A 14,978-nucleotide genomic window follows, 5' to 3' on the forward strand; every position below is an offset into this window, starting at 1 on the left:
TGGCCTCCACAATCACCAGTTCATAATCCAATTGAGCACCTTTGGGATGTGATGAAATGGGAGATTTGCATCATACTGTAGATGTGTAGCCGACAAATCTGCAGCAACTGCATGATGCTATCATGTCAATATGGACCAAAATCTCTGAGGAATATTTCCAGTACCAATTGTTGCCACAAAGGATTAAGGCAGTTCTGAAGGCAAAAGGGGTCCAACTTTGTACTTTATGGTGAACCTTATAAAGTGGCGGTTGAGTGAATAGGTGCATAAGCAATACATTGTAATGTTCAATCAGAAATTAGATTAGGAGATTAAATGTAACATTTAACGAAACATTTTACATATCTTTGATAGCGTTAGTGAAAATAAAGATGTTCATTGTTATTTCCTGTTATCTGACTGTGTATTTGCTAATGTTATCAAGCACAAATGTGAATTTTAATTATGCATTAATAAATACTGTGATTAAAAAGTGCAAAGTATTGTTCATTCTTAATTAATTTAAATAAAGCCAATAAGCAAGATTAAGAACCGATTAACAATCTATTAACATTTAATATTTTTTAAGAACAAGTAACACAAATGTAAACTGAATTGTTAGTGTTAGATCAAAGTAATCTTTAAAAATACATAGTTGATATTACAACTATAAAATACAGAAGATATAAAGTTACAATTTCTTTAAAAATGATTAGAAATGAATGATGTTAGACAATGAAAGTATTTTTTTAGAGTTGAAATAGAATAGAGAGTTAATAACAGGAGTCTTGACAAAAAATCAAAATCAACAAAAGTGCAATAACTGCTATCATCAGCTTGTCAAACCTTTTACACACAACAAGGGTCATAACAGATCATCTGTCTTTTGTGCCATTTTATTTGCAGTATAAACATTCTTATAAATGCAGCACTCTTTGTCCCATTAAAATTTGTGCATTCAGCATATAAATATGAAAGTGTTTATATAAACATTGGCCATTGTTAAGCTAAAACAAAATTTTACACACTGGTAGCGACAATAAATGATATACAACAAGAACAGACCAGCTTTCAAAGCATAATCTCTTACACAATCCAGATAGAGAAAAACACAGCCATAATTTAACTGTCTGACAGTTGGGCGGCTTAAAATAGAGCTTGATGAGGGGTGGGCATTACACATCATGACCAATTCGCAAACATTTCCTCCCTTTAATTAACAGCTGTATCTCTGTGTAGCCTATCAGATTGCAAGATTGCGCACGCAAATGAATGAAAATAACGCGCGTGCTTGCGCTAATCCTCGTCTGTCCTTTTTATCTGCAGGACTTGTATCTGTCAGATCACTATGGGATATCGGAGCAGAGGGACGATGACATGCTGGTTATTTTTCCATAACTGCAAGTGGATGGTTCTTCATTAAAACTACGTTCCGCGGTGTTGTATTGACACTTGTGGCGAAATGTCTCTCACTGTCTTTTTGGGTCTCCTACTGGCATCTGGAGGATTTCCACTTGTTCGGAGCACCTGTCCTACACAGTGCAGCTGCTTTTATCATAACTTGAGTGATGGATCAAGAGCCAGGTTCGTGTGTGTTCAAATTGATCTTTTTTTCTTTATTTAGTGGGAAGTCCAAGGCATTTTCACACTTGTATTGCAGTGAACTGATGCGTTTATAGATTCAGATACTGGATGTATTGTATACGTGGCATAACTAAATTATATACAATTTCATTCTTTAATTTTCTTTTCGACAAAGTCATTTTTTGTATATAAATATGTATAATATATTTCTTTATTTTCCTTAAATTTAGTTATTAACAGTTATTAGTTATTAACATAGTTATTAACATATATATATATATATATATATATATATATATATATATATATATATATATATATATATATATATATATATATATATATATAGACATACACATTTTATGTTAGCTATGTTAACCAAAAAGTGGTTTTACACTAACCATGTACAGATGGCTTTTGTTGTAAAACCAAAAGAAAATAGTAATCAATACGCCAATATTTGTTATTATATAATATTAACTTGTTATTTGTTATCACTTTTTAATCACTTTGCTAATAAAACCATAATTTATTTTCGTTAGGGCATTGTGTTTTATTTCGTTTGGGATAAGCTAAAGTCTATTTAACACATTACATGCCTTTATTTAATATTGTAATAATTTAGAAGAAATTTCAATAAATGTAGCCTATATTTTATAGCCAATATATTGATATCATTCTCTTATATATATTTTATATTGAGTGTGGTTTAAGTATTGCTGAAAGCGTTTGTAACTGGTTTTCGAGTGCGCGTGCTTTTAAATCCCTGATTTATAAATCTTTCCTCTTGTTTGTATTGCGTTTTGCAGGAGCGTGATTTGCAATGATCCAGAGATTTCCCTGGTGCCCGCCTCATTCCCAGGCGACACATCCAAACTTCGCATCGAAAAGACTGCCATCAAGAGGATCCCGAGCGAGGCTTTTAGTTACCTCTCAAACTTAGAATTTCTCTGGATGTCGTTTAACGTTTTATCCTCTCTGAACTCGGACAGTTTCCGCGGCCTATACAGTTTAGAGGAACTAAGGCTGGATGGAAATTCGCTCTCTTCGTTTCCGTGGGAATCCCTGATGGACATGCCGAGTCTGAGGCTCCTTGATATCCACAACAATCAGCTCTCCTCGCTGCCTTCTGAAGCTGCTCTTTACATGAAAAACATAACCTATCTGGATTTATCCAGCAATAATCTGCTGACGGTACCAGCCGAAGTTCTCAACACTTGGTTGACAATTAAACCCACCCTGGGAGCAGAAAGTTCAAAATTGATTCTTGGTATGTTTTTTTGTCTCCTTTTTTAAACGCATTGGGGGTTTTATATATAACATTTTTTATTTTTGAATTATATTTTTTATAAAAAAAAATACATCCAACAAACAAATGTATAGAACATTTTAAATATATATCAAAAATAATTTGCATAGTTTGCATAGTAAGTGAAATTGTTCAGCAGATCCTTTTTATTTATTTATTTATTTATAATTTTACATATTCCAGTTAAAAAAACACAAAGTGCTTGGTGGTTTTAACAAAGATATTTTCTTTGGATCAAGATACCTTAAAAATAAACTATTATTTTTAGTAGAAGTTGTTAAACAGTTTACAGAAGTTTACAGTTTGAGAAAGTATTTCTACTTTTATACAAAAACCTCAAGCAGATGCGATTAATTGCCTACATTATTTCCAAGACTTGCTTGCTTTTACAATATTTTATATTATTATGTTATTCTTAAAGTAATATTTCACCCTCAATAAAATAAAATGAAATAAAACTCTATCACTATTTACACACCCACAACTTCTTCAAAACCTCTATGAGTTTCTTAATTCTGTTGAATATTCTGAATATTTTGAAAGAATGTTGGTAACAAGATCATCAACACTGTAAAAAAAACTGCAGGGTTCTACACAATTCCTTCATGTTGTCTCACCACAAATTGATTAAGTTAACTTAATATTTTTTACAAATTTAAGTTGATTGAATTTAAAACAATTACGTTATCCCATAAAAACCCTCAAGAATTGTGTTGATTCAGCTTTTTATAAATAAGTAGTTTCAACAAGCAGCAAAAAATGTTTTAAAGTGTACATTCTTTAAAATATCTTCTCATGTTCCCGACAGATAAAAGAAGCGTGTATGTTTGAAACATCGGAGGGTGTGTCATTGCTGACAGAACTGTATTTTTTGGGTGAACTAACCTTTTGTTGAGTTGCCTCTTGTCACTAATCATTTGTTTTGTTCCAGGTCTTCATGACAACCCCTGGCTGTGCGACTGTCGTTTATACGATCTTGTCCAGTTCCAGAAGTCTCCCAGTCTGTCAGTGGCTTTCATTGACACGAGGCTTAGGTGTGCTGATCCAGAGAGTCTGTCTGGAGTTCTGTTCAGTGATGCTGAGCTCCGGCGCTGCCAAGGACCTCGGGTTCACACTGCTGTGGCCCGTGTTAGAAGTGCAGTGGGAAACAATGTCTTGCTGCGATGTGGAACCGTTGGGGTTCCCATCCCCGAGCTGGCCTGGAGAAGGGCAGATGGGAAGCCACTGAACGGGACAGGTGAGTTGGCAAGCACAACAATGGACTGTGATTACACGATACTAATTAGATCCAGCATTTTCAGCAATCATACTCAAGTGTTCTGCTTTTCTTTTCTTTTTTTTTTTTTTTGCAGTTCTACTGGAGAATTCGAAGGAGGGAATTGTTTGGTCTATTTTAAGTGTACCAGCCGTATCCTATCGCGACACTGGAAAATACATCTGCAAAGCCACAAATTATGCAGGCAGTGCAGAAGCTGTGATTTCTTTAATCATAAACGATGCACCCAAAATGGAAAATCCAACCCTGGATCCAAAACCCAAACTAAAGTCCAAAAAGCCAAACACTATGGTCAAAGCAGCATATCAAGAAAAACACATCGCCACTTATGTTTCCCCAACACCTAAAAATGGACTACCACTCAGTGGCACAGTGAGCTACACAGGCCCGTATCCTGGAATGGAGAGCGACAATGCTGCTAACAGTCGAATGAATACCCAAACAGCCAGTCCAGATGGCTTCTTGGAAACCAATCTGAGCAACTTGGCCGCAAACACATCCTCGCTCCAACAAGACCCTGACAGGGTAGTGCGCTCTGTGAAAGTGATTGGTGATACAGACTACACTGTGTGTCTGAACTGGAGGGCTCCGACCGCCAAAAACACCACCGCCTTCAGCGTCCTCTACGCTGTGTTTGGGGAGAGAGATATGCGCAGAATTAACGTTAGTCCCGGCAACAACCGGATCGTCATTGAGGGACTGGTTCCAAAAACCAAATACATCGCCTGTGTGTGCGTCAAGGGGCTGATCCCCAAAAAGGAGCAGTGTGTAATCTTCTCAACAGATGCGGCAGCGAGCGCTAATGGAACCCAAAAGCTCATTAATGTAGTAGTAATCACGGTCGCCTGCGTGATAGCTGTGCCTCTGACTGTGATCGTGTGCTGTGGGGCGCTTAAGAGGAAAATTAAGAAGTTTCTGGGCAAGAACTCTAAAGACATTCAGGACTCGTATGTGACTTTTGAGACTCTATCTCCTAGCACCAAGGCCAAAGGCTTGGAGGGGGAATATCTTACCAGACTGAATGCTGAAGAGTCCAACAGACTCCTGTCAGCCCGCTCCAGCTTAGACTCGGAGTCCACTGCCAAGATTGAGGGACAGCCAAATGAATACTTCTGCTGACAGTATCCCTCAGCCACGATTCCACCACGCAGCCTGCCGAGTATCCAGGCCCAGCCGCAGTATCTGAGTGCACATAATCTGTACCAGCAGTACATGGCTGGCCATCCGTGAAGAAGCTTCTGGATACATTGCATACGTAACAAAGCGCACCACGTCGGTCTTTGTTACTGTGTATTTGGACTTGGTTTCTAAACTAAGCCATTTGGCTGGTGGTGGGGTTGTGGCTGAGCGATCCCAGGAACTACATATATAGACCCTTTTAGATGTGCTAGGAGGAACTGACTCAAAGGGAAATGTTCATATGAAAAATGTTCTTATTCTTGTATATTTGTGTATATCGAAACATTTATTAATATGTGATGATAATAATAATAATAATATGTACAGAATTGAGTAATTTCTACATACACTCTTAAAAATAAAGGTTTAATTTTGTTTTCACAATACTGTAGAACAGGGGTGTCCAAACTCTGGAGGGCCACTGTTCAGCTGAGTTTAGCTCCAACTTGCTTCAACATGCCTGGCAGGAAATTTCTAGTATATCTAGGAGCTTGATTAGCTGATTCAAGTGTGTTTGATTAGGGTTGGAGCTAAACTCTCCAGAACACCAGCCCTCCAGGACAGAGTTTGGACATCCCTGCTGTAAAACAATGTTTTGGTTCCCCAAAGAACCTTTTAGGAAACTTTTCTTAAAGAGAACACTCTCTACTTGTTCCAAACCGAATTGAGTTTCTTTATGCTGTTGAACACAAAGGAAAATATACTTATCGACTTCCATACTTTGGATGTGATTGGCTGCTTTTTCGCAACCTTCCTCAGAATAACTTGTTTTTTGTTCAACAGAAGAGAGAAATTCATAAATGTTTAGAACAACTTGAGTGTGATCAAATAGTGTGGTAATTTTCCTTTTTGGGTCAACTCTCTCTTCTTTAATTTTCAGTGTGGACAAAAATCCTGACATCTTTTTTACTTTTAAGATTGCAAACATGGCATGACTCCCACTCTTGTGATATTCCTAATCTGCAAGAATTTAAATTATCCTTAGAAATAGGACAATCTGATCTCACAAAATTATTAAATATTGATACTCCAGTGACTCAATGCTTATATATTCAGAAACTCTGACTGTCTTAAAAAAACTTGACTAATTTATTCAAACACTGTTCAATAAATGAGTGATCACTAACAAGGAAAAGAGTGTCTGTATTCAGCTCAATGCTCTCTGGTTTTCTTTTCTTTTCTGATAATAACTAAAGCATTTTGGTTACTGAATGGCTTTTTTTAGGGGTTATTGCAACATCAGAAATTCATTTTCACATCTAACTTGATCTCAGTGCTCAGAATCAGTGCAAATCGGAAATGTATGGTAATTTGACCCATCAAATTATTGAGCAAAATGATTAGCCCCTGATTAGACTTTTTTGTTTACATGACACATACCTGCTATCATTTAGCAGTTCATACATTTTAAGGAAGAAACACGGAACAAAAAAATTGAAGAGTTTAGATGCAAAAACCTGTGCCATATAAAATTTTCATCTAAAAGTTGTATTTTTTTTTCAGTGTAGTTTCAATAATTTTACCCTTAGTGCAAAGAATAGGTTTTTTTCATTGCATTTAAAGTGAAATAACTAAACATTAACTTAGGAGGCTGAGAAAAACAGATTTTAGAGGAAAGTTTCAGACAGCACTTAGAGGTTTTTGCATCTGAACTCTTCAATTTTTTCCTGTTGACTCTAAGCTAAAATACAGTTGAAATATGAGACTGTCCAAGGAAAAACTGGTCTCCCTATATAGAACACAAATGAAGAAATTTAAGAAATTTCTGCACCTCGATTGAAAGTCTATTCACCATGAACCAATGTCTTAAAATGCTTTTCTAAAAAAAAAAAAAATGCTAAAAAACAAACAAACAAGCGATCTAATCCAAGACTTCTGAAGAGATGTGATCCCTTTATAGGATGAACAGATTTTATTTAGGCTTTTATTCACGTGTAAACACTGATCAACAAACATAGAAAAGCTCAACCAAAAAAAAACAAACCTCATTGGTCCCTGGATGCTCAAACATTCTGATGTGACATGCAAAAAATAAACTTCATTAGTTCTTGTGTCAAGCAAGACCGCTTGAATAATTTGACTACAGCAAACATTGTTTACTGATCAGAATAAAGACCTAAAATAAATCTGTTCATCCAATAAAGCCAGCATGTGGTCTTAAACCTTCTTCTTGGGACCAAAGATGCAAACAAGAATCTTTATTTTTGAAAGTGTAGTTACTCTTTTAACAAAGTATGATGAGTCTAGTGTAACACTACTATGAATAAAATGCAGATTTCTGTTTCATATATTTTATATACACACACACACACACACACACGCACACACGCATGCACGCACACAAATATACAAAATATACAAAATAAAACACAGTGCTTAGCATAATTGAGTACACCCCATTTTGAAATTTTTTTATCCATTTCTCAGTGAATATAGGCAATGTATTTTGGTTTGTTTAAACAAAACAGATTTAATAAATACACCAAACATATTTTGAAATTGAAAGAAAATACAAATAAATTCAAGCAAAATATTAAAAAATAAATTCCAAACTACAAAATTGCAACTAAATTTTTCAATGTTTTTGCTTTTCCTGATTTCCCAGTTTTTAAAAATTAGTATTTAATATTTTTCTAACATCTAAATTTGGCTGTACTAGTTTTTGGACCGTTATCATAAGTTATTCTGTTAGATAAGCTTCAGATTTGGCTACAGTACGGACTAATCTAATGTATATGCACAAATATAATATTGTATAGCTTCCTTTAAAAATATTAATTTAAAAGATAGATTTGTAAGGGGTGTACTGGGTATACTAAGTACTATATAAAAAGTTCAGATGCAAAAACCTCTAAATGCCATCTGAAATTTTACTCTAAAATTAGCATTTTATCAGGCTCCTGTGTGTATGTTGAGTAATATCACTTTCATGGCAAAAATAAGTCCTTTCCTGTTCTTTAAAGCGAAATTTCTCAACATAAAAAAGGAGGTTGAGAAAAATTTTCATTTTCTATATATATATATATATATATATATATATATATATATATATATATATATATATATATATATATATATAATATTGCTGTAAAAAACAAGAATAATGTTAATCCAAATAAAGAGTAGAGATAAATAATATAAAAATAAATAAAAAAGTACAATTAAATAACTATTACATCATGAGATACATAAACAGAAGATACATAAACAAAAAAGCTGTACATTAGAAGGTAGAAACAAGAGATCTGACTGTATATTATTGCTGATACACTATATTATTTCAATTTAATTTAGTTATTTCTAAAATGTCAACAAAAGCCACTTTGTTAAACCGTAGAATTTAATTTGAAACATTAAAAGTCTAGAGCAGAGAGCAAGGTCCCATAAGGCAATTTGTTCACTCATTCATTCATCTGCCACAGCGGAACGAACTGCTAACTTATCCAGCATATGTTTTACGTAGCAGATGCCCTTCTAGCTGCAACCCTGCATTACTGGGAAACACCCATACACTCTTATTCACACACATACACTTCAGACAATTTTAGCTCACCCAATTCACCTATAGCTCATGTCTTTGGACTGTGGGGGAAACCGGAGCAACTTGAAGAAACCTACGCGAACATGGAGAGAACATGCAAACTCCACACAGAAATGCCAACTGCCGAGGCTCAAACCAGCGACCTTCTTGATGTGAGGCGACGGTGACACCCACTGCACCACAGCGTCGCCATATAATGCAATTCACAACTGTAAATAAATGGAAAAACACAAAAACTGTTAATTAACAGATATTTTTTTACAGCGTATAAAACAAAAATATTTTCACTTTTGAAGTTGCCCCTAACTCTGATTTTTGTAATAATTTAATTTTAAATTGTACAATATTTGCACAAGTATTTTACTTTTACAGTCTAGGTCAAAATTAATAGGTCAGTCCAACAATTAAGTTGCAAACAGTGTCTCACGAGGTACGTCAAGGATTACAGCTAATAGGCTTTACTGAACTCTACCTGCAGTCATGTCTTGCACGGACACAGAGCGGATATACCATTTATAGGAGACCATGGATGTCTGTGTTTTATTTCACTTGATTGTTTTCTGTATTTTGATTAGTCATATCAGCTCAGAGTGTTTTCCAGGATGCTCCTGTGGGACTGACCGTCATGGGAGGTTAGTTTCAGTTTGTTTTAGTGATAGCATACTGTAGATGAGTAGTGTCATTGAGCAAAGATGGTGGTTGTTGTTTTGGAACAGGGCACAATGTGAAAGCCGAAGTCTGTAAATATGTGTGTGTGCCTTTAGAATACTCTGCCCATGATGTTATAAAGAAAATTATTAAAACAGTTAAAAATATATTAATATTGATTCTTGAATGATTTTATAATTAAACCCTTAAACAAAGCTTCCAAAAGTAAGTTTTCCAAGCAATGAGACTATTACTAATCTTTCTTGGTTCCACACAAAAACCTTTCAGCGATCAATTTTGAAATTATTATTTTTTATTTGTTTAAACATTTTCATTTTCCTCTATAAAGAACCATTTAAGCAATGGAAAAGAATTCATAGAACCACTGATGCCAATGAGGAACTTTTTTTAACTGTCAATTTGCTTTAAAAAAAATCATCATTCATTATACTGTCATTACAGAGATGCAAAGCATTTTTTTTAAATGCTGCTTTTTGGTCATGTTGAAACTAAAAAAATGTCTGTTAGGACAACTTGATGTTGTTAATTTTAACTTTTTAAGTGTAGCTGAGAGTAGCTTCATCAATTTTTATTAATTATGCCTACCTATCATGGAAAATACATACAATATTTTATTTTAAATAATTATTTTTGTTGAATTTATATTTTTTTTTAAATTTAGAGCCTAACATACAATGCAATACACAAATATAGACACAAGCAAACAAAATAAACAAAGGTTATCCCAATATTTAATTTATATAGAAATAGAAAATGTTGTTATCTGATCATATTGGAAATAGAAAAAACAAGAACATCATTGCCAGGATAGGTGGTTGATGACAATAATTTGTTTTAAATATATTTTATTATTTTATTATTATTTATTTTAAAAACATGTTACTTTATTTAATTTAGAGTTTATTCCGACATTTATTCCATAAAAAACAATAAAATAAAAAAATAAAAAACAATTCTTTACGTAAAATGTACAGGCTGCTAAATGATCATGATGGAACATTCAGTTTGCTTAATAGCTTTAAAACGTTCCAATGTTGTATTTATTAATAGATAATAATCTCAATACAGACTTTTTTCTAAAGAATTTGTACATCAACATCCACTAAAAAGCACTTAATCTTTTTATAGGTCACTCACATGTATGGAAACAGCTCTAACCGGGATTCCTGACGGTCTACCGGAAGATTTGACAAAAATACGGATTGAGAAATCACAACTAAGTGAACTACCGAAGGCTGTGTTTTCCCATGTCAAGGCCCTAAAACATCTCTGGTTAAATTTCAATGACATTGCCATAATAAACATCAAAAGTCTGGAAGGTCTGGCTAACCTGACGGAGCTCCGGCTGCAAGGAAACAAGCTGCGTTCAGTACCGTGGACCGCGTTCGAGGAGACGCCAAACCTCAAGATCTTGGACCTGAAACACAACCGCATCGACGCCCTTCCCGAACACGCGCTCAAGTTTTTACCAGGACTGACCTATTTAGACCTGTCCTCAAATCAACTATCAGTCATATCTAAAGACGTCTTTCTCAACTGGCCTCTTTATCATTCGGAAAACAAGCACGAAAAGCCGTCAGCATCCAATGTTGTTCTGGCGCTTCATGACAACCCGTGGCTGTGTGACTGTCGGCTGGGAGGCTTCATCGAGTTTATTAAATCGTTAACCCCGCCGTTTATTCTTATGAACTCTTATTTGACGTGTTCTAGCCCTGAATTGAAGGCAGGGAAGTTTTTTCATGAGGTGGACCTAAAGACGTGTGTGAAGCCAGTGGTCAGTGCTCCGGTTATCAACATCACCGCGCCGTTAGGAGGAAACGTCACGCTGACGTGCTCTGCGTCGGCCAGACCTGAAGCGGTCATTCGGTGGATATATGCCCTCAAGATGCTAAGAGGATTTCGCGGTAAGAGATGAACGCAAAATATGTTTACATACGTTTAATTGTGTTTAAGATAAATATGTGCTTATTCAACACTCGATTAGTGTTCACACATTAGCTCACTTTTGCAAATGATATAAACAACTAAACTGACCTCACCTACTTAGAGTCTTAAGTAACCAGCAAGCATTTTTTGCTTTAAAAGATGTCTAATAGATGTCTAATAGAGGTCTAAACACAGTCGTATTGGCTAAAACAACGTTAAATTTGGGCTGTAAGTGAAAAACTAATAGACGTCTAACAATAGGCAAAAACTAGACTATGTCGTCAAATGAAAAGAAATGAATCAGATATAAATCCTGTCTAGTATGTCTATTTGACAACGTTTATTTTTGGGCTTTTCTTAAATGTCTATTAGATTTTAACAGACAGCCCATGTTTGCCTTGATTTAGCCAAACTGTCTATGTTTAGATGTCCATTAGACGTCTATTAAGCACTTGCTGGGTAGATACTGTTATTTTATATAAAGTTTATAAAATACACACATGCTACACATTACAGTGTTAATTATTATGGCCTTTTGAACAATATTTTCACGTTTTCAGATATACTGAGCCATGTGGATGAAGACACCATCAGTTCTCAGCTGGTAATTCCTTCACTTCATTCAGCTGACCGAGGCCTCTACACCTGCATTGCCAACAATTTCCTCGGCAATTCCTCTGTCATCATCTCAGTAGATGTAAAGTCTCCAGAAGGCTCATCATCTCATCCCTCAGGCCCTTCTGCTGCTATCGGCGAGGAGAATGTTTATATCGACATCCGTATTGCCAAACAGACGGTTTATGGCATCACAATTGAGTGGCGTGCTGTGACAGAAAATCCAGCAGAAACCTGGTTCACCATCCATTTCGGCCGATATGATGCAGTAAAGAAGGAGCAGATTTACATTGGGCCAGGTATAAACACATACTCGGTCACAGACTTGCTCCCGGCCACAAAATATGAAATATGCGTTACTCTAAAGAACCAGGCTCCTCGAATCGGTCAGTGCATTGTATTTGTGACAGGCAGTGATTTCAACGAGATGGAACAAAGAGAGAAGCTCATTCATATTGTGGTCATTGTACTTGCCATGGTGCTCGCTGTGCCTGCAGGAATGTACGCCTGTACCACCGATGCCAAGTTCAACTGTTTCGAGCGCTGCGCTGAGTTATGGAGAAATAGAAGACATGCAGAGCTTTCAAACCCGACTGGCGACAGGCAAGGTACATTCGACAGTCTCCAGGCTGCCAGTGATGAAGGTCTCTATAAAGAATCCAACAAAGACAAGAAAGCCAGACGAAGGTCTGCGGAGAAGATACACAAGACAAAGAATGACCGAAGACCAACAGCTGAGCTTTACTGACACCAAAAGACACCTGTGGACTTAATATTACCCATAAAAGGGTTCAGACAAGCCTCCATTTAATTGCATTGTGACGTTCATCCAGCTTGAGAGTTCAACAGAAGATTTGAGTTAAAGTTAATGCTCTTTTATGGATGCCACAATCTTCATGAGAGTCATAAACTCACGGATCAGCTTGTACAGGATTTTGCAAATAAGCTGGCGATAATCAAAGGAAGCTTCTAGATAAAAACAGTAAAAGACTTTAAAAATAAAGATGCATCAATGGAAGCATGATTATCTTTAAAGTGATATTTCTCTAAAATATCACCAAATTGCTGTTTACTAACTCTCAGAGCAGTAGGTGGACTGAACGGGCACTTTAAGAAATTAGTAAAAAAAAAAATGTAAAAAAAAGAATACAGACTATATATATATATATATATATATATATATATATATATATATATATATATATATATATATATATATATATATATATATATATATATATTTAAATACTGAGAAATTGAGGAAGGAAAATATTTCTCATATGGATGCCTCTGGAAAAACTCTGAAACTTTTATAATCTCAGTGCACTTTCATAGAGACGACTAGTTTCCATTAAATATCAAAGATATTCATGGCACAGTTACTGTGTATGAAACTCTTTATTATGGGGATGAAGATGATATTTCTCTACTATCCTAAATAAGTTATTCTAGGTTGTGGTGCATTTGTATAATTGTAAAATTCATTTGGATGTTTTATGTAAGAGATTTATTTTAATGCACATTATATGGTCATAGAGGTACAGTCTAAAAGAAGATTAGGATTTCTGAGGCTTGTTCCATATCATGTGAATCCAATAGGGTACCGTATATATCATAAAAACAGACACATCAATTAAAATAAAAATGACTAAGAATTAATAATAATTTCTCAATTTAAATGGCACATTTCTGGATACTCAAAGCACTTTACATATTTTAGGGGGGAATCTCGTCATCCACCACGAGTGTGCAGCATCCACCTGATGATGTGACAGCAGCCATATTGTGCCAGACCGCTTACCACACACCAGCTGATTGGTGGAGAAGAGACAGAGCGATGAAGCCAATTATGATATGGGGATGGTTAGGAAGCCATGATGGACAGAAGCCTGTAGCCACCATGATGCTGGGGTTAAACCCCTACCCCTTTTCGAAAGACATCCTGTGATTTTTAATGACCACAGAGAGTCAGGACCTCAGTTAAACGTCTGAAAGAGGGTGCTCACTGAGCAGTATAGAGTCCCCATCAATATACTGGGGCGTTAGGACCCACACTGACCTGCAGCCCTGCTTAGCTTCAGTGGGCAACCATGTGAAAGCTGCAGAGAGCTAGCTGCCAACTGACATAAGATTACAATCCACTGACCATCCAAGGGAATAAATCTGACCTTTATTTGAACTATTAGAGGCTGGACACTTTCAGCAGTCTTGAGGCTGCCAGTGATGAATACAAATATAAACAGTCTGACAAAGAGTAGAAAGCCAGGTGAAGATATGCAGAGAAGATACAAAGACAAAGAATGATTAAAGATCAATGAGCTTTACTGGCACTGAAAGAGATCTACATGTATAGACTGACTATTACCCATGAAAGAGCTCAGGAAAGCCTCTATTATTTGCTTTGTGACAATCATCCAGCTTGAGTGTTCTGCAGAAGATGAGAGTAAAGTTAATGTGCTTATTATGGATGACACAATAGCGTCTGGACAAGGTTTTCCCAGATAAATGTGCAAAAAACAAAGGGAGCCATTTATTCAAAGCAAAGAAGTGAAACAGTTCTATATTTTTAAAAATTTAGATGCATTTATGGAATCATCAAGACTTTAAATGAAGGGATGAATTCAAACTAAATGGGACAAGCAGCTTTTAAACACTTAAAGACAATAAATGCAAACTGTTTTGGTTAAAGTGACCCAATTATTCATGTTTTCACAACAACATATAATAATATAGTTAATCTAAATTTCTACATTTGCTGTTCCCATCAGGCATTCCAAGATGTATAGCATTTATCTTCTTTAGTAGGTCGTAAAAAAAAAGAAGAAGAAAAAAAAAAGATTTTAGCTGAAATTGTGCTGGGGATTCATAAAATGCAAATCAATAGCTGCTGGCAATTTGAG

The 14,978-nt window shown here is 35.6% G+C and overlaps 2 protein-coding genes across 20 annotated transcripts in view; both read left to right on the forward strand.

The window, feature by feature from the left end:
- lrit1a (leucine-rich repeat, immunoglobulin-like and transmembrane domains 1a) overlaps positions 1-6,462 on the forward strand; it is a 61,826-nt gene extending 55,364 nt beyond the window's left edge. For 8 of the 19 annotated variants that reach the window (XM_087277945.1, XM_087277953.1, XM_087277949.1 and 5 more), the window contains 4 exons: positions 1,306-1,563; positions 2,373-2,833; positions 3,804-4,109; positions 4,225-6,462. In XM_087277945.1, the coding sequence (XP_087134071.1) occupies positions 1,442-1,563; positions 2,373-2,833; positions 3,804-4,109; positions 4,225-5,267 (1,932 nt within the window). In that variant the 5' untranslated portion in view covers positions 1,306-1,441 and the 3' untranslated portion in view covers positions 5,268-6,462. Of the gene's footprint in view, positions 1-1,076; positions 1,564-2,372; positions 2,834-3,803; positions 4,110-4,224 lie in introns of those variants that run through there. The other 11 variants (XR_015505139.1, XR_015505140.1, XR_015505141.1 and 8 more) reach the window with 9 other exon arrangements.
- A 2,886-nt stretch (positions 6,463-9,348) lies between these two features.
- lrit2 (leucine-rich repeat, immunoglobulin-like and transmembrane domains 2) lies at positions 9,349-13,211 on the forward strand. The gene is given in 3 exon segments (NM_001020536.1): positions 9,349-9,500; positions 10,666-11,441; positions 12,024-13,211. Coding segments are annotated over 3 exon segments (1,686 nt in total). The 5' UTR covers positions 9,349-9,393; the 3' UTR covers positions 12,827-13,211.
- The last annotated feature ends 1,767 nt before the right edge of the window (positions 13,212-14,978 follow it).

This window comes from Danio rerio, chromosome 13 (genome assembly GCF_052040795.2).
Source record: "Danio rerio strain M-AB ecotype USA chromosome 13, GRCz13ab, whole genome shotgun sequence".
NCBI classification, from domain to species: domain Eukaryota; kingdom Metazoa; phylum Chordata; class Actinopteri; order Cypriniformes; family Danionidae; genus Danio; species Danio rerio.